The 20,710-nt window shown below is 38.2% G+C and overlaps 2 protein-coding genes across 6 annotated transcripts in view; both read left to right on the forward strand.

Moving 5' to 3' along the window:
- The first annotated feature begins 445 nt into the window (after window positions 1-445).
- Window positions 446-7,389, forward strand: stn1 (STN1 subunit of CST complex). The gene is made up of 9 exons (XM_081360426.1): window positions 446-808; window positions 1,087-1,182; window positions 1,495-1,572; window positions 2,941-3,108; window positions 3,241-3,361; window positions 4,938-5,088; window positions 5,588-5,713; window positions 6,454-6,526; window positions 6,860-7,389. The coding sequence occupies exons 1-9, from the start codon at window positions 658-660 to the stop codon at window positions 7,015-7,017; spliced, it is 1,122 nt and encodes a 373-aa protein (XP_081216552.1). The 5' UTR covers window positions 446-657; the 3' UTR covers window positions 7,018-7,389.
- Window positions 7,390-7,979: 590 nt separating this feature from the next.
- The window catches only part of sh3pxd2aa (SH3 and PX domains 2Aa), a gene marked incomplete at its 5' end in the record, with an annotated part of 104,060 nt that continues 91,329 nt past the window's right edge, over window positions 7,980-20,710 (forward strand). For all 5 annotated transcript variants that reach the window (XM_081362513.1, XM_081362514.1, XM_081362517.1 and 2 more), the window contains one exon: window positions 7,980-8,550. In XM_081362513.1, the coding sequence (XP_081218639.1) occupies window positions 8,479-8,550 (72 nt within the window). The remainder of the gene's footprint in view (window positions 8,551-20,710) is intronic.

Here is a 20,710-nt window from a genome sequence, read left to right on the forward strand (position 1 = left end):
ATTTAAAACATATACGCATTTTTTTATGTATTTGTATGTGTTCTTGGAGAATGGAAAGCTTGTGTCACGTTTGCTTGTTAAAGGGACAGTTCACCCAAAAATGAAAATTCTGTCGTAATTTACTCGCCTTCAAATTGTTGAAAATTAATTTCTTTCTCCTGCTGAACACAAAAGAAGATATTTAGTAGAATATGGGTAACCAAACAGTTGATGGGCCCTATTGACTCCATAGTATGGGAATTTTTATAATAAATACATTTTTTTTAAATCAATAAATTATCAATATTATCAATAACATTATCAAATAATAATGATAATATCAATAATATTTTCAAATAAACTATCAATATTTTCTGACGGAATTTTCATTTGTGGGTGAACTATCCCTTTAAACACGTCCAGGCACTGAAGCTAATTAATATTCATGAGGCAAGCGTAGTTCCTTCCTATGTGCGCAGTGAGTCAACTGCGCAAAGAGCGGAAAAACACAAACATGACACCGCGAGTAGAACAAACTCCAGGGTTTCTTAGTTTCTATTCCCTCACCATCAAGTAAAACAAGTTAAGTTTAACCAAGCTCACATCAGAAGCACGGAGATTCCCTATCGTCGTGTTTATGTTTCGCGGTGGTTAACTTTGTGTTGTCAGCGATGTCTGATGGCTGTGAATGATCCGGGAGGTGCTGATGCTGCTGCTGATGCCGAAGAGCCGCCGTCTATGCTGTGGGGTCTGGACCCCGTGTTCTCCGCATATTCCAGACTCTACATTACTGACATCCTACAGATGAAAGAGTCCAGACAAGTACCTGGTAACGTAAAATACAGCAGTTAACCATCGGCCCCTTTGCTTCTGTTTATTGGATTTATCTTTATCTACACAGAAATAAAAGTAATAAAGTATTGATAAATAATACCAAAGTATTTTTCTAAATATTTGTTACACTGCAACATATTGTTTTGCATGAGCTACTTTTTTTTTGTTAGTTGCTGTTTTTAAAATAGATAATGCATAGATATAAGAAGGCCCTGTACTTTTACTGTTACCAAAGAAGGTCCCACATTTGACACATGTCATGATGTCTTGCAGGAGTTTATTTCTACAAGAATCACCCACTCTTCCAGGTGGATGTACTGGGGACGGTTGTTTACAAGCGGGAGAGAGACGATTTCTACTGTTATGGAGGTCTGGAAAAAACATTATTTCTGCATTATCACCTTTTTAATGTTATAGAAACATACACTTTTTGGCATTTTATTGATCTAAACTAATCAAATTTGATCATCATCAAAGATTTTATACACAAGAAAAGTGCATTACCAGGTCTGTTGCAATTTTTCTTGGTTCCTTTATAAACTCGGCCACTTTGACCAGTATTTTTTTCCTTTCATGTCTTATCTTGCCTTGGGAACCAAGTGAGCCAGTACTGCCCCTCAAAAGTGGGCACATGTTGCACCTGGTCTTACTATTGCTTGTCTGTTTTCCTTTAACACATAGTGGATGATAGTACTGGTGTCATAAATTGTCTTTGTTGGAAAGATGAGAAATGGAGGGATCAAGGAGAACCGACTAAATGTAAGTTACAAAAACTGTCTTGACACTACATTAGTAACATTAAAGGGGTCATATAATGGTACATGCACTTTTACAAGTTGATTGTACTGAAATGTGTGTTGTTGGCAGTGCCTGTACACAACCATCATAAAATGATAAAAATCCATCCAGTGTTTTTTTTTTTTTTTTAATCTTCTTATATGTTTTCCCCTGTCTCAAATCAAGCCATTCCGGATGCCCCTCCCACGATTGTTGATTGACAGCAGCGTTTTTGCAAATCGCTTGCGGCACGCTTCACGATGAATGCGGCTGTTTACACTCAGGGTACATTACGGCATGTTTTCTATGTACGACGTTCTCAATATAATTCATAATCCCGCGTTATGGTTATTGTGTTATTGTGTACGGTGTGCGCACAGAACAGAGGGGCGGGGTGAGCAAAGCTCATTATCATTTAAAGACACATGCACTTAAACGGCGTGCTGAAACAGAGCTGTTTTTGACCAGGTAAAATGAGTGTTTTCTTACAATACTAATGAGAATTTTTTATTAAAGTATATTACAAACTTTTAATTTAGACCCTAAAGAATCATATTAGCTTGTACAAAAATGGCATTATATGACCCCTTTAACATTTCACATTAATTCAGTACAATTACAGAAAAATATATTTTGAATCTACACTATTGTTCACAAATTTGGGGTTAGTAAGATTTTTAATGTTTTTTTAAAGCAGTCTCTTATGCTTTCCAAAGCATTTATTTTATAAAAAATACAGTTCAAATATTAATATTGTGAAAATATTATTGCAATGTAAAATAACTGCTTTGTATTTGAATATGTTCTAAAATGTAATTTATTCCTGTGAATTCTCAGCATCATTACTCCAGTATTCAGTGTCACATGATCCTTCAGAAATCATTCTAATATGCTGATTTGCTGCTCAAGAAACATTTATTATTATTATCAATGTTGAAAACATTGCTGTTTTAAAAAAAATATTAAACAGCATTGCTGCCTGTTATATTTCTGTGGGTATCATAACAATATTTTTTCAGTAATCCCTGATGACCCCAGCATATTACCGTCATTTTTGATCAACTGCATTCTTTCTGAATAAAACTTATTAATATATTTTTTTAATTAGCTGACCCCAAACAGTAGTGTGTCAAAGATATTTAAAAGCTTTAAAAGATGGAAACTCCTATAGTGAAAATAATGTTTTCACTGCTGTAAATATTTAATCAGCAAAAATAGTTTTTTCTTAGTACAATCTTTTTTAAATTACTTAAACATTTTTAAGCAAGCCAGCTGTAGATGTTGTAGAAAATCTGATGCGTAAGGAATATTAATCCAGTAGGTGTACTAATCCAGTGCTAATGTCAATAGGCAGAGATCCCAGCGGATCCTCCAGAGGCTTTAACATAGAAGACGAACTCAAACGACTGAAGGAGGCTGAAAGGCAGAGCACCGAGCTGGAGATCGGAGACCTGCTGAGGATACGAGGGACTGTCAAAACCTCCAGGGATGCGAGGGAGATCAAGGCCACCTGCTTCTGTAAGTGAAATGTTAAGGGATTTAGATGCACATAATATGTCTGTTTAATCAGTTAGAGTGAGCTTGTTTGCAGAACACATGGTTATTTTGCTGTAATCATCACTCTGTAGTTGTTTGTGTGTGTTCGTTTAGATAAAGTCAGTGACCCTGTGATGGCAGTGCAGATCTCGCGTATGCTGGAAATGCCTCAGCTGTACAGAAAGTGCTATGATGAGCCGTTCCAGATGCCGAGTGATGACCTGGGCGGCACAGAGTGAGTCACGCAGAATGATGGTCTCATTTACATCTGTTATTTTACATGACATCATTTACATCTTACACCTGCAGTGACATTAACCTAATTGTGCTACATGGAAAAAATGCTTGCAGCCCGTTTTGCATGCATTTTTATGTGACATATATGCATGATATAAATATATAATAATAACAAAAATTATATATATATATATATTATATATGTGTGTGTGTGTGTACGTATGTATATATATATATGTGACCCTGGACCACAAAACCAGTCACATGGGTCAATTTTTTTAAATTGAGATGTATACATCATGTGAAAGCTGAATAAATAAGCTTTCCATTGATGAATGGTTTGTTAGGATTGGATACAACTATTCTGGAATCTGAGGGTGCAAAAAAAACGAAACATCGAGAAAATCGCCTTTGAAGTTGCCCATTTATGTTCACGATTGTGCTGCATTCACTCACAAAAATATATATTTTTTTTATATTCACGGTAGGAAATTTACAAAATATCTTCATGGAACTTGATCTTTAATTAATATCCTCATGATTTTTGGCATAAAAGAAAAATCGATAATTTTGACCGATACAGTGTATTGTTGGCTATTGCCACAAATTTACCCATACTACTTGTGACTGGTTCTGTGATCCAGGGTCATGTATGTATATGTATATGTATATATGTATGTATATGTATTTATGTGCAAAAGTCTTAGGCATGTTAGTATTTTCACTCCCAAAAAATGGGTTTAAGCCAGTTATTTCTATCTTTTGCTGTAGTGTGTCTGTAGGAAATATCAGTTTACATTTCCAAACATTCCTTTTGCCATTAATTGTAATTATCCAGTGAGATTTTTGTATGCACAAGGAGTCTGACAACAGCCGGTATGATCCACACGACACGGAGATCTGATCTCACCATCATCGAGAACAGAAAAAACTGAGACGAGAAAATAATCCAGAAGAACTGTGGCAATGGCTCCAAGACACTTGCATACAAAAATCTCACTGGATTATTACAATTAATGGCAAAAGGAATGTTTGGAGATGTATTTTCAACTGATATTTATTTACTACTGACACACTACAGCAAAAAATATAAATAACTGGTTTTAAACTAGTTATTTTTGTGTGTGAAAATACTAACGTGCCTAACGGTAGGGATCCATTTTTGCGACACGACTGAAGCGTGGTGTCGCGACGTCTCCCCTCATTTGTACGTTGATGGGCGTTCCTCAAGTTTACCGCTATGGGCGTGGTTTTGAGCCAGCGGCTCATGATTCCCCCAGTCTCCATGTGCTCTTCTTCTATTGGATAGTAATTTTTTCAAATGCAGCATCGCCTTCCGTTCCCGGTCGCTTGACGTCACCCATTGGAATAAAGTGGAGTGCGGCGTGACAGAAGTGTCGCATGGACAAGTGGATCCGTACCATAAGACTATAAAACATTTTTTTTTGTTCCAAGCTTGGGGAAAAAAAGCATCTGAAATTTAATGTCTTGATTCAGACCTCAAATTTGAAATGTAGGGCCTAATTGTGAAACACATTAAACGTGCTTTCTGTGCTTTTCAATTTTATTTACAGAGCTGGTGGTTCCTCACATTTCCACCATTTGCTGTCTCGGTCAGTTCTCACCCTTAAGGAGTTCCTCTCAGAGAAAGAGGTGGCCAGGTTTCGTCCTTATGATGTCGAGTTCCTCTTACATCCACTGATCCAAAGTTCTTCAGCAGAACAGGTACTGGGCCTGACCTTGACCTCCACTGTACTCAATAGAGTATGTTTCATGTCTTTCCTTCACTGTCCAGTACCAATAAAGCTGGAAAATTCCACTATGCAAAAGATGAACGCACAAGTCTACCAAAGTAAACTGTCCTTGTTCAATGTCACCACTCTTGGCTGGAGTCTATCAGGATATAAGAGCCAGGAATAACTTGTGGGCACTGCAGGGAGGATGTGTTGTGCTGTTTGATGGCAGCAGGGAGTGATCGTCTGTAACATTTTATGAGATGCCGCTAGTTTGGAGATTCAAGGACAGCAGCATACGGTGATGAGAAAGAAGTATGCTAACGAGAAGCTGTCGATATCTTCGTTAGACATCAAACGAGAATGCACGTGGAGTATGCGTTTCATTTTTTTGTTAAAAGGAGCTGAAATGGTAATTTTGAATGGTGCATCACAGAAATGTGATTCATTGTTTGGGTGACTCATCATTTAATTTCTTATTTTGCCTGAAGGAGTCAGATCAGCCCAGAACGTCATCGGCTACGCAAATTCGAAAACTTCTGAAAGAGACCCTGAGCGTCCTCCAGGATGAGGGACAAATATTTCGCAAAATACGGACCCAGGATGAAGTCTACAATGTATGTGCGCACACATAAAGACACCTCTTAGCAAGTATGACATCATCATATTGAGAGAGAGAGAGAGAGCAGCAGTGGTTAATGTTACCTCAGGAGACTCTTAACAAAACTAAAGGGATTATGTGTGTAATATTCTCTTCCTACACATACTTTCTACATATTATAGATCTGAATAGGGTTTGTACCCTTTAGGATTTTAACGAGGATTATATTAAAAGCGCCCCTATTATGCTTTTTCAGATATTCCCTTTCATGTAGTGTGTAATAAAGCTGTTGGGAATGTAAAAGGTCTGCATAGTTTCAAAGATCAGATCAGCAATTCCAGACTTCCTGCACAAACCTATGTGGGTTTGTAACAAATTAGCATAATGCCAGCCTATGGAACGTCTACTTTGTTCCGCCCTCAAACACTGTAGTTGTAGCCGAGGCCCGGGAGAGTTTGGTTTGTGTTGTCGAGAAGATGCTGGTTCTGCTGGCTTCCAAAGGATGAGAACTCGGGCTCGAATTGATACAGACTGGGCCATCTGACCAATCAGAGCAGAGTAGACTCTCAGAAAGGAGGGGTTTATAGAGACCGGATCCTTTATCGAACTGTTTCAGATACTGTGAGACCTTTGTTAGACCTTCAGAACAAGAATAGCACAATAGGGGCACTTTAATGTGGTTTAACCATAACTAAAATATAATTTCTAAAACTACTTTAGAACGTAATTATATTTTTATTACCTTGGCTGCTTTAGGTAACAGAACAAGACAAAGATCTTCACACAGCGATCAAGGACATTTTACGAGAGGATACCAAACGGGAAAAATGTGAGTTTTTTTTTTTTTTTAAATACTAGTTGCGTATGCATATAATATTATTCATATTATTACACTAAATGCTTGATTTTGGTTGGTCAAGCACTGCATTTTCAGTTCAAATTATTTTGTATAATGTATTTCATGGTTGTCCCAGGCTGTCACATAAGACTTTCAATTTGAATCAGTATTTATTTATTATATATATTTATTCTTCATTGTTATTTTATTTTATAATTAAACAGTGTGCTGAGTGGGATCATATACAAGCAGGTGGCCATTATTTCAAAATAAAACCTGATCCAAATATGTGAGTAAAGGACCCTCATGTTGCTTTTTTTGCAGATGCTGAGAAAGGATGCCATGTCCTGCATATTTTGTCCAGCATGAGGCAGCGCTACAGCCAAAACCTGAGTCGAGAGGTGCTGGAAGTTGCTCTGACGTTCTTAGAGTGCAAAAGTGACATAATAAGCACAACAGAAGCCCACTACATTGTGTTGTAGCATCATTTTAAAATAATAATAAGTTAATAAAAATACGAGCAAAGTGTTCAAAGCAATCATGAAGAAAGATTGTAAACAGTGACAGAACCCTTTTTTAATACAAAACATTAAAGTTATCTAATGGCTCTTTGTTTCCTTACATGTTGCTTTTTATGGTGGAATGAAAATATACAGTTATATTTACTTCAGCATTGTTCTTAATACATAAATTGCCTCTTTAATGGGCTAACATAAACATTTGAGATCTCCTGAATATTTACATTGTTTAACCTTTCCTTTCTGGCACTTTAAAAATGAGTTCCCTTTCACTTTAATTATACAGAAAAGAGTGGCCTGGATATTCTTCAAAATAAAACATTTTGTGTTCCAAGGAAGAAAGTCATACATATTTGGTACAATATGATAATGAGGGCGAGTAAGTGATTCATTTAGGAGACAAAAGGTCGTTTTAAACGGTAGTTGCACTCAATGGCCATAGGAGGTCGCTGTGAGCAAATAGATACGTCACCGTCCGCGAGCACATCTGTATCTGTGCGCGTTCAGGTCTATTTATGCTCATTTGCGGTACGTACGAGTAACGGAAATCACGTCTCATACTGTCCTTGATAATCTTAGATTATGGAATACATTCGCAGCAAACCATGTGCTTTTTTTTGTTTGTTGTTGTTGTTCCATTTACACTATGCAAAAAATGCATTCAAAATCGAACGTTCATCAAATGACTGTTCATATCTAGCATATGGCATGGTTTTGTTACATATACTCTATTGCAATGTTTTCCCTCACAACAAACAAACTGAATTTAAAGAAACAAACAAACAATGCATGCTCTGTAAAATCCAGCCATTGTCTCTTTTACGAAGGAAGACAATGATATCAACACAACACTCGTTTCCCCCCCTGTAGAGACTCTTAAACTGCAACAGAGTCCTTGTCAAGAAGCCCATCCCCATTGCCCAAATATCCCAGACCAGTGTGTGCGCGCGCTTCCTGCCGAATGGACTTCGCGGTGAATGCACCCCGGCCTTTATGACGCGCGCCGCTCACGTTTGAGGAGAACCCCCAGACTTCAGCGACACTACTGTAGTCCACACAAAGAAGACGCGCTCGTTCCCTTATGACGCGTCGATCCGGATTCCAGAATGACACTCTAGAACGCGTCTCGATTCGAATTCGGTTCGAGAATCCGCTCTGCGCTGTGAGAGAAATGGATACGAGCATGTTCGTTTCCTGCAGACGGATATAAGTTTTACCTCATTTATTACTCGATCTTCACATCTACATTACGTCTAAGGGGAACAAACGGACTGATTAAACTGACGGGCCGGGGGGCAAAAATCGTTCGCTTTCATTGCGAAGAAGAACAGCGATTTCATTCGTGCAAACGTCTTCGTGACTGTCCATTTATTCAGTCGCTGTCTGATTACCAACGGTGCTTCTGAAGCCTCTGTTGTTTTCACAATGCAGTTTCGGACAGTTTTGGATGTAAAAGTGGTGGATGTGGAGAAGAGGAGGAATCCATCCAAACATTACGTGAGTTGGCTACCTATTCACCTTGCGTCCTTCTCGAACCTGATGCTGAGATAGGCTACAGAAAGACGCATCTGGATAATGATAAAGAACATTTCTGCAACATTATAGACACGAATACGTTTTGAGCCGATTCTGTTTTCTCCTCTAAAAAGTCTGGTACATATATGCATGGGGGTTACAGAGATAAAGAAACAACAAATAAATAAATAAATAAAAGAGAAGAATGACCTCAGATTGAACATTTGGACTCACTTTTAATTATATTCCCTTAATTTGGCAAATTAATTAGTAGATTTTCATTTATTGTTTGAGATAACCCGTAGTTAAATTATTAAAGCATGAATGACTTTAGATCTACACCATATTATTCATTTTTCAATATTAAAATTCAAATGAAATCGTTGCAGCAGGTAATATCAGTTGTAGCATGACCAATAACAATATGATCATTTTTTTGTGAAAATGGCAAGAAAAAAAAGATATATTGTTTCTAAGTCCTTTATGCAACATGAAGAGTTACATTACCATAAATACATTTTGATCAAATGTTCCAAAACTATATCTTATGAAAAATATTTTATGCTCCTCACTAATGATTCTGAGGAACTGATCAATGACGTGCGTGTTTTGATCAGCTGATTGAACTTTATGTCACAATTTTCCCAAGCAATTTAGGCTACAACTTCAATGACGGATTTGGGGGTTTAGTGGCTTGAAATAAGTGCCCATATATGGCTGGAGTAGTTTTAAATATTTATGAGACCACTTCTTGCAAGCATATGCTAGACGTTACAAATTAGCTTCATACTAGCTATACATACATTATATAGGCTGGATTTGGGACATTTTTGACATTTTGGGCTAATTTAAAACCATGCCCCATTCCAGAGTTCAAATTAGTGCAATTTCAGTGCAAATTGATTTTTAAAGAAGAGTTTGATAATTATTTGTTTTTGTCTTTGGCATGCCCCCCCCCCCCCTTTTTCTGTATGACTAGTGTAACTCCACCAATGTGCAATGATCATGTTCTCCAGCATGATTTTAGAATGAACCCAAAGAGCATCTTGTGCATCAGTGGAAGCAAATATATCTGACCTACTGTACAAAGAGTTCAAAAGCTTATTTTTATTAGTGACCCAATTAGCGCAATATTTCTTGATTTTTCATTCCATTTATGCCACACATATAAGTTTAACTTGTCGTACAATCGGAGAAACCCCATTTAAACAGTAGCCAAATATCCAGTGATTTTTAACAACAGTACATTTTAACATCCAAATCAGCCCTTGACATTCATCAGTGTTTGTGGCTTTTTGTTTTAAAGAGCTTCTTCAACATGGGCCCATTGTCTCTAAATCTCCTAACCACCGAGAGCTTCAGAACTGTTCTCAGATCAGCTTTAGTGCAACATCCTCCCCCATAACTCTCACTGGAGTCATTTGCTTAGCCATAGATTCACTGCATTCTCTCCCGGGAGAGCGAGACTTTCGGAATATGCACGGCCCTGTGTCCCACAGGCTTCTGCGTTCTCTGGATAGAGAGTAAAAAAAGAAAGGCAGTTGTTCAGTCTCATTAGTAATGTTTGTCAAACAGCTGGGTATGCTTTCCTTTCGAGAGAGAGAGATAGAGAAAAGGAGGAGGGGAAATGTGAACCCGCATGCCCTTGTTTTAATCCCCAGAAGCAACCCGACTTCCTCTCTTTGAATGGAAGCTTGGCTGTGTTTAAACCAAGTGCAGAAAAAACTCTTTTCCTTCACACACAAGACAACGTTCTTTCTGCCCTTTACTTTGATCCGGGATGCATCGGTAGGATGATAAAGAGTGTACTCACAACCGCTTCGGAAAAGAAGTGCAGGTTTGTCATCATTAGTCAGCTGAGAGTTTGAAGTCGAGTAAAAATAGGGGATCATACGATGGAAAATGTCATGCTTCCAGACAGGAAGTGAGCACTGAAACACTTCTCCGAAAGGTGGACAGAATTGGTTCTATTATGCCTTTGTGGGAATCGTGTGTGTGTGTGAGACATGTTTTCTCACACACTCACTTCATTAGTGAGCACGGGTTCCCAACAGAGCCCCACATGTCTCAAATGTGTTTGTGTGTGTGAACGTTACACAACGCCGCCTTGAGGCTCTCCCCTGACAATCTGCTGTCTTGTCAGCTTTTGTATGTGACACATTTCCTTAGCTGTTTCCATCTGTTAAATCATAGGCCACTACAAAACGTTCACGCCACAACATGCCATGAATCCTGATCGTTTGCCCGGTGTAATGGCGATTAAAACACTTTTATTCAGCACAAAAAGGGACTAAAGCCATGATTGTTATGCTCTCTCTCTCTCTCTCTCTCTCTCTCTCTCTCTCTCTCTCTCTCTCTCTCTCTCTCTCTCTCTCTCTCTCTCTCTCTCTCTCTCTCTCTCTCTCTCTCTTTGGTTGAATAGTTCATACAAAAATTCATCCATCATAAAAGTAATCCACACGACTCCAGTCACCCTTCGGCTGGATTTCGACTCTTTTGTGAACGCATGTACGCCCATTGTTGAAGGCCACAAGCCAGTGATTATAGTTTATAAAGTTTTAAATATGGATATTTTTCTTACAAAAACTCTTTGCTTTAGAAGGCATTTATTAACCCTCTGGATTACTTTTATGATGGATGGATGCGCTTTTTTGAGCTTCAAAAACTCGGCCACTATCCAATGGCATTACAAGCTGGGAAGAGCCAGGATATTTTTGAATATAACTAGAAGAAAGTCATATACACATAGAAAGGCTTGAGGGTGAGTAAATTATGGGATAGTTTTGGGTGAAATATTCCTTTAAGGCAATCCATCTTTTCTTTAAAAAAGGAAGAAGAGAGGTAACACAATGCAATTCAATTGGGCCAATTTGTGGAGGATTTTAAAGCAGACACATGTCCTTTGATTTTATTAAAGGACTTGCCCTAATTCTTCTGTTAAAACGTGTGTATTATTAGAGCTGTAAAGTTGTTCTCTTGGTTTTATGGTTGCTTTAAGGATGTAGGCGTTACGTTGTCATGACAATGAAGTTGTAAAGTTGCATATAAACTGCTGAAAGTTTTTAAAAATGTTTTTGCATTTAAAAATGCTCAAGGCTGTTTTTCTTTGATCAAAAATACAGTAAAAACAGGAATGCTGTGAAATATTGTTACAGTTTAAAATAAGTGTTTTCTATTTGTTAATGTCAATGCTGAATTTTCAGCATCATTACGCCAGTCTTCAGTGTCACATGATGCTTTAGAAATCATTCTGATTATTATTCATGTTGAAAACGGTCGTACTTGTGTGGAAACTGTGATGCATTTTTTGTTATTGTCACGTTTGATCAATTTAATGCATCCTTGATGAATTAAAAGTATTAATTTCTTAAAAAAAAAAAAAAAAAAACGGACCCCAAAATTTTTAATAGTAGTGTACACAGAACAGATTAGTAAGCAATTTTTTTTAAATACAGCTGTCACATTAACATGCATATTATTTACGTCTTGTGGCTAAACTATTGAAACGAATTTTCAGATTGATCAGATTCACATCCATTGTAAGTGCCTTTTTAGTTTTTGGGTGAACTATGCCTTTAAACCAGCCCCCCTCACTCCCTCCCTCCATATCCCACACATCCTATTCCAGCGCTCACATACGTTGATGCACTGATGAATGACTCCTGCTGCATCCTGCCTGTCTTTAATTTCCACGTTTTCATTTCCCCTCCTCTTCGCTTGTTCCTTGTCCAACATGACATCTCGGATCACTAAAGCTCATTGCTCCTTTCTGTAGAGTTACTGTCTCCCTGCCGCCAGTTGCGAAGCAAATGCTATTGCTTTCAGTGCAGCTTGATTACATCATAGAGAACAAATGATGCCTGAGCTGCTGGTGACAACATGTGTGGGCAGAAAGCGAAGGCCCTGCCACAGTAGAGCAGCCTTCATGGGAAATGGCTTTCTCTCTCACGGTAACTAATGATGGCGTCACCCATAAGGAGAAATGATCCTGCCAAGGGCTTTCCTGGGATACTTTATCAGAATTGTATCATATTTTCCAGTGCATTTGATACATTCTAATGGTTTTCTGTTGTTCAACAGCTGGAGCTTGAATTACGTGAACTAATGATGTGTTTGTTTATGATGCTTTGTTTAGCTTTTTATTGTCTGGGACACTGGGTCTGGCTCTCTCGAAGGGCTCTATGATGAAAGATGAGATTGTTGAGGGGGTTTGAAAGGCCACGTAGGTGTAATGGAGCTGAAAAATAGCAGTAAAATGTTCCTTCTCTGACAGGTTTGTCTACACACCACCAGTTACAACATTCTGTAGACACGTAAGATCTTGCGGAGGCGACTGACTCGCTCCTAGTTTAAGTGTCTGACTTCCAATAATAATAATCAGAGTTCAGTTGATGATATTTGGCTGTTTTCAGATTATCGGTTTTCAGATTTATCGGTTACAGTTCATAAATTTAAACATCCTTGTCAGTGGACAATTAGACCTTCAGATTGACTCCATAGCAGCTTTCATTGGCCAAGGACTGCCCAGAGGTTGTCTGTCATGTAAAGTATCCAATCACAGGTCGTTTTGTTCCACGTCATGTTTAGGGACGTGAAAATGTAACGCCGATGTCCCTACAATAACAGACCGGTGTGTAAAACTCTTGGACGTATTTTAAAGAGTCTATGACGCAAAATTAACATACTTTACTTGAAAATGCAGCGTTTAGTTGATCCTGATATGCTCTCATTGTCACAGTTGTAAACACGACGGGGTTCTTCTTCCATGAGGGGGTTTGGCATCACTGCATTTTTGTTTCCAGGCAGAGCATTAAAGAACGCGATACACACGTCTTCCTGACATCCTTTAGAATTCAACCAATCAGATGACAACTTTGAAAATCCTGAAGTGTTTCCAGTTAAGTCTGCCATATGCATCAGACGTTCCTGGGCGTGATGTCTGAGGCTGAGACAGGTGGACAATAAACTTTTTCTACTTTTACTATAAACATACACTATATTAAAGCATCATTAAACATTGTTATTTAAATGCTAGCAATTCGCCACATCCTTTTATAACAGCCTCTTTGCACCCATTTCTACGGAGCCCTGCACATGACATGCGGGGGAAAAATGTGTATCTTGGCTACAAATACAGTTAGTTCCCATGACTTACTAATATGTAAACATGTTTAAATTCGTTTTCATTTTAAGTAAATTGTGTGACGTCAGTGACGATATAATAAGGCTACGTTTACACGTGGCCGGTTATTTTCATAAACGGACATTTCACCCTCTCCGTTTTCAGAAAAGTGTTCGTTTACACAAACCTGTGTATATGCCGTCAAGAGCATGCCAAACCTGTAGGTGGCAGTGTAACGAGAAGCTCAAGCCCATGTTAGCCAATCAGAATCCCGAAAATATAGGTCGCACCTTTGACGCAGTGCAAGTTCTGTCGATTACTGTGACGTCGACTGCCTAAAACTCCATTTTTCTCAGTTTACATGCAAATGTGCAAATAGAGTTTTCCAAAATCTCCACTCTGGCCGGAGTTTTTAGAAAGAATCGTTTTCAGAGGCGAATGCTTCGTTTGCGTGTAAACGAGGGGCACAACCGAAGGGAAATGTCTCCGTTTTTCAAAATAATCATGTACGTGTAAACGGGGCCTAATTTATTCCCTCGTTTTAAGGAAATCTTGAGGACGATAATTTGTTCCCTCGTACTAAATCGTGGCCACGTTGTAATAATTCACTTCTGTCTTTCCATGTGTCGGATTGTTCTGGAGGGGCAGAGTGGAAGGTGCTACACCCAACACAATATTTGATGCACAATTGTGGCCAAAGGTTGTGACGCTGAGGTTTATGTGTACGCTGAGTTGACACTTTTTCATCTGCATTTCTTCAGGAAACATGGTCCACTCTAGTTCCACTTCCTGTACAGCATCCCTTTCCGGAAGCTGGAATGTGCTTTGTATGTAGGTATTGGGGTGATAGAGGTGAAGAGGGGTGACCAGTGACACCGGCAAACTGGAAATGACCACAACAAAATGCAAAGGAAGTGAGAGAATGAGTGTCAAATAGGTTTATGTTCTTTGGATCATTGTTGATCACAGTGCTCAGTGAGGAGGTTTCATCTTTCATCTTATGCTCTCTCTGCCTTGATCTACATACTGTTTAATTAATGATTTACAAGATTATCACTTCCTGGGGGAGATTCTCTTTCCAGAATCCCATTACCAGTGGTCCCGGCAGCAGTTACGCAGCTTAAACTGCGCAGTAAATTCTCACCCCTTGAGACCTAGAGCTATAGTTGCTGTGAAAGTTTGTGGGTCTTCATATGGGTCAGTGTTGTTGTTTGGGAAAATATATATTCCCACTATAGAGAAGAATGCTTTTTTTTTCTAAATATGCATCTGTCACAGATTTCAACAATTATTTTGTAGGAAATTTGTAGTCTAAAGGGTTAAAAGTAGATACAATTATCTGGAACTTTTCACCACCACACAAAAAAGGCATTTCTTACTTAGTATTTTTGTCTTGTTTCTAGTCCAAATATCTAAAAAATCTTAAATCAAGATGTGTTTACTAGACAAGTAAAATGACATAAGATATTGTTTGGTTTTCAAAAAAAAAAAAAAAAAAAAAATGCATTTGCTATTCAAGTAAAATGACAAAATATATTATGTCTCTAGGATCTAAATTAAGTCAGACTTTGCTTAAAACAAGCTAAATCATCTGCCAATGGGGTAAGAAAATAATCTTGCTTCCATTTAAATACACCATTGGCAGATAATTTAACTTGTTTTAAGTAAAAAAACTCTCACGTAATTTAGATCCTAGAGACGTAATATATTTTGCCATTTTACTTGAATAGCAAATGCATCTTGATTTTAGTTGAATTTTAGATATTTGGACTGGATACAAAACAAGAATACTAAGTAAGAAAAGCATTTTTTTTTTTTTTTTTTGCAGTGTGGGCAGTTTGTTTCAAATGCATATTGTTTGTGTAAATTTATTTGAGTACACAAATGAAACTGCATTTCAAACCCATTTGACTGTAATGTGAATGATATTTGGGTGGTATTAGATTTGTATCCATTGGGCACTGAAACATGTTCTCTATATATTTGACCAATTATTATAAAAATAATACATAGATTTTTAAAATTAAATGTTATTTAATCTATTTTAAGTAATTTAATATTTAATCATTTAAAATGAGATTAAGTGATTTGTTTATTTTTGTAATTACATGTTTTAATGCTCACCAATGAATTTTCCACTACAGTACCAGACACTCAGGCTGGTGTTGATATGAGAACTGGCTCCTCACCTGATTTAAGGTTCTTCTAAAATTCTAACTTAACCCCTATAAGCATATGCATTCATTTCATGTCTGGACAAAAGTTTGAAAGATCTTAAACTACTTGCTCAGCATCACAAGTTTGAACTCTATAACCAGCTGAACAAAATGCTATTTTGTGGCTATGAATGGACTATGGTTGGAAATATGGTAGATGGATAATCTTTTATGTGTCTCTTGAAATAGTCTCCTTAGGCGGGGTTGACTTCAGTGGTGAGGCCTGTACTTTTAAGCCCCACCAAGACTTAAAGCTTAAACACTCCTCATACTTTTCTTTAAGACAAATCTGAAGACAAGGCGACTGCTTTTCAGTAAGTTTCTCTGGCTTTACTTTTCGCTGTCTATTCGAAAAGTCATTTAGAAATATGTTCTTCGGTTATGCTAAAGTCTGCTGATATTAATTCAATGCCTGATTATAAGGAAAGCTTTGGTTTGGTTTTTGATGAAATGCAAAATTTTGCCTTCCAAGACACTTCCTGTTCCTGTGATCAGAGTGTTTGGGCTGACATTTATTTATTTATGAGCAGTATAAAATGTCTACGGCCAAACCTTTGAAAGTTTAGCTGAAGTTTTTAATCAGTGGATGATGTGCTTTGTTTGCTGCAATACTTTGAAGATTATTGTTGATTCTGCAGGTATTGAATTGCTTGAAGAGGGCTTTTGTGTGGCATCTCTGCATCTCATTGGAAACAGAATGAGGGTTTTCTTCTCAAAAATGATGAGATAGAATGTAGACTAAATGGTTGAATGTGCTCTTTTGCTCATATACATATAATCAGGTTCTTTGTGGCCATGTATTTTGTCTTAATCTTGTTCTCTGACTCTGTCACCGGATGATTATTTAGGAGAGGAAGGTATCCATTGTGTTACGTCTGTTCCTTTCTGTCTAAGAGTTTTGAAGAACAATTGAAATCAGGACCCTTTGTTGCATTCTTTTCTACAACATCAATGGATATAATCAAATCCAATGTTGGAGGATAGATTTTACCGGCAAAAGGCTCTTTTTCGCATTGTTTTTAAAGTGTCCCTATTATGCTTTTTCAGATATTCCCTTTCATTTAGTGTGTCATAAAGCTGTTTGTGAATGTAAAACGTCTACATAAAGTTATTGACTCCCAAAAGAAAGAATCGATTCTGAACTGCCGAAACGAGCCGGCAGTAATTCCAGTTTTATTTCCGTAACTTACATATGTAACAATGTAACACATTTACATAATGCCCACCCATGATCTTTAATGGCTGTCTGCAGACAACGTCTACTTTGACGTACCCTCAAATAATTTAGCTGGTTCGTGTTGTGTACATGTCGAGAAGAAAGCAAATTCTTTTGTAAACTCTTCCAAAGGATGAGGATGTGAAGAGTCAGGGGTTAAAATTACCACAGCGATACAACAGCAGTAGTGTATAACCTTTTGACGATTGCTTTTCAAATCTCTGTGAGGTCTAAATGGGGTTTACAAAACGCTTATCCATTAAAGATCGGACAGTACCCACATTATTTGGACCAACTTGCTCCTCAGAATCACAACCTGTATGTATATCGAATTGATATGGTAAAATTGACGCCATCGTTACTGTCTTTACAGTGTGTATAATTGCTGAGGATTGAGGAAGCCTCTGGAGCTGAAGTTCAGTCATGGTAATAATAGACCTTATAGTGTGGTCGGTGCAGGTATGACATCAAAACCCGAAAGACTAATTCGCCACCTGGTTTCTTACGAGATTTTCCTATGGGGTTTTATAATGTGGTTTTTCGATTTATGTGTAAAATAAAGCCTATGGTAAACATAAATTGACTATACGTTGACGCTTTGTTCTAAAACATAAATTACAATTTTGCAACTCAACCAGTTCTCGGGACACTTGGTACTGAGTCAGTGCAATGGACAGGATAGAAAACGTTGTACTGATGTAGCTTGCACGGTTTTATTAGCATTGTTCAGTCAAAAACCTTTGGACATTTTCCATTTTAGAAAATGTAAAGGTCATAAAGATTGTGAACATAGTTTTGTTTTGAAATTTTGCTATTTTTGCTCTCTGGGACAGTGAAGTTACGCTTGATATTTTGGGCGTGGGTTTTCAGCAGTCCTGTTTTCCACTGTGGTTACCATGAGGATGGTCCCATCAGCCAATCAAGAGAGATTTGATGAGTTTGCATCTTACACAAGCACACAGACAGGATTGATGCTGCTCTCTGTGGTGAAATTACAAATTACAGTTGAGCGAGGAAGGGCAGACTCAGCAACCAAACATGCCAGTCCGGTCAGAGGTCTTTAAATAACTCAAACACCCGGATGCGCACACACATATGCATACATGGAGTATCTTTTTAGCACATGCTTTCAAAGAAAGGCTCTCATGCACTCTCTCTCACATATTCACACACTTTTCCAGGCACGCGGTGTCTGATAAGCATGTATCTGTTTGGATAGCTGCACACACACACTGTGGGAAACAGCGTGAGGCGGTTTAGCCAAGGCCGATTCCCAGCATTCAACTAACAGAGGGGGCACTTTAACCTGGCACAATGCAGATATTCACAAGCATGTAAGCCGTCTGTCTCACAGCCTCATCTACCTGTCTCGCCCTCTCTCTGCCACAAACATCTGCCTGTTTCATATGATAGCAGTCATGTTTTATTACACACAGAAAAGCTGATGTCTCTTTCCACTTTATGGCCCATGACATAATCTTTGATACACTACCGACTATGTTGCTTGTCTAATAATTGAACCCAGACTCAATTGTGCTAAACATACTGTGAAATACAAAAAACTTTTGTGGTATCTGCTACCATTTGAAATTACTTTCTTTCGCAACAGATGCCAAAGTGTCTCGCTATCCATGTGCTCAGTCCTCTGGGTTTACTACTAGTTTGATTGTTTCAGTGGAATTGGAAAGGGTTTCATGACATTTAGAACAATCTTTTTTATTTTTTACCATAGTTACTGCAGTTAGTGTTACTGGAATATTTTTTTTTCCTGTGAAAAACTCCATGATCCTACTAGGGTATTCAAGGTGATTGCTAGGGCTTTGCTAGGTTCAATACTTGTTGCCACAATGCTAGGGTTCTCAGTGTATTGCTATGCCGCCGCTGGGTGATTGCGAGTGCTTTGCTAGGTGTAAAACTCAAGGCCACAATGTTAACATTGTTAGCGTCTTGCTATGTGGTGATTCCAAATTCGCATACTGTCTGAGTCGGTACTACATTTGACTTTACTTTGTTACCGTTAAAAAATTATGTTCTATTTAGTATGAATATGGGTATGAATGAAATTCAGACGTACTACATCTGCCATTTTGTTACTGTCACATGATCTACTAGTCTCAGTTGCGTCGCTTCACTGCCATTCATAAATCCTTTCCCGTGGCCTCATGGGATAAAGTGTCCATTGAATACACAGTTCACAATCTCAGTGGAAGTATTAGGTCATCCAGGGACTTTTCGCATACTGTTTTTCGGATTCCGTGTAATCGGACATGCTACTTTTTTAGCGTACTGTTTTTTGTATACTATATAGTAGAGAAGTATTCAATTTCGGATGCAGCATGGGTGTTTTTCTTAGTGAATGCTAGTGCTTTTCTAGGTGCAAAACTCGCTACCATGATGGTAGAGTTGCTATCATGTTGGTTACAGTGTTAAGGTTGGTAGCGTGTTGCTAGTGCTTTGAACTTATAATTGTGTAAATTGTGTAACTGTATTTGTGTATATATATATATATATATATTTGCTTTCTCTATCTTGTACGCTATTTATATGAAGTATTGTTTTTTCCAATGGAACAAAAATCTTGTAGGCACACTTGGTCAGTAAAACCTATTCTGAGTCGTTGCTAGGTGCAATACTCTGTGTTGTTAGCATGTCGCTAGGGTGTTCTCAGTGGTTGCTAGGTAGTTACTTACTGGCCCCTGTCAATGATTGGGTCGCTCTTTTGATATCTGTCTTTTTTTGGTAAAAAGACATGCAATACTATGCAATGCTGAGCACAAATTTAGCAATGCTTACTGATGTATTGTCTATCTCTTGCACATCTAGGGCCGTTTTATGCACATACACATTACATTCAAAGACACACATACTATGTGGCTACTTCATATAGCATGTTGGCCATCTGACAGGAGATCACTAGAGATAACAGCAAAATTCCAAAGCTGTTAGATCCCAAGTGTCACAAATACAGCTTGGTATTGCTCCTCCAGGATCATCTCACACATGCTGCTCACAGAGGAGAAGACCTTGAATGGGCTTGACGTTAATGTTTAGACCCCAGAGAGAAGATGTCAACACAATGTCCTGCAGTTGGTAGGACGATTTATTCAAAGGCTTGATGCTTGGAGAGCTGTGGTCGGAATATTATGCTAAAATGAGCCAGTAATATTACACACTTACTGTATGTACACTGTGTTCAGTGTGTCATGAAAGACGGATCACGTACTGTATGTCCTGTGTTTAAAGGACAGAGGAAGCTGTCCTGTCCTCTGCTGAGTCGGGTGCAGGGCAGAGGCTCCCTGCAATTATCCTGCGAACAGGAGTTCCCCTCATCTCTGTTTCCACCCAGTGCTCGGTTCTGCATGATGTCATATTGTCTGTTGGTGGCCTTGTGGAGGAACTACACTTCTGATCACCATTTCTCTTGCAGGACAATAGAGCGGCATTTCTTGGGTATTGTATATGTGCAGGAAATACTTGTCCCTGACTACACAGTGGTGTTTCCACTGACTAGTCAATGCTGTGAAGACATTAGGCTATATATCTCAATCTCTGAGTTTGTCATCTGCCGCTTCAAATGCTCGTGCTCTT

Source organism: Scardinius erythrophthalmus (assembly GCF_964197995.2).
Source record: "Scardinius erythrophthalmus genome assembly, chromosome: 3".
Classification (NCBI taxonomy): Eukaryota; Metazoa; Chordata; class Actinopteri; order Cypriniformes; family Leuciscidae; genus Scardinius; species Scardinius erythrophthalmus.

Bases quoted from the DNA above. Each gene is read 5' to 3' on its own strand.
- stn1 (XM_081360426.1), top strand. From the start codon at position 658: ATGGCTGTGAATGATCCGGGAGGTGCTGATGCTGCTGCTGATGCCGAA. The intron at 809-1,086 runs GTAACGTAAAAT...GATGTCTTGCAG, and splicing joins AGAGTCCAGACAAGTACCTG to GAGTTTATTTCTACAAGAAT. The intron at 5,714-6,453 runs GTATGTGCGCAC...TGGCTGCTTTAG, and splicing joins CCCAGGATGAAGTCTACAAT to GTAACAGAACAAGACAAAGA.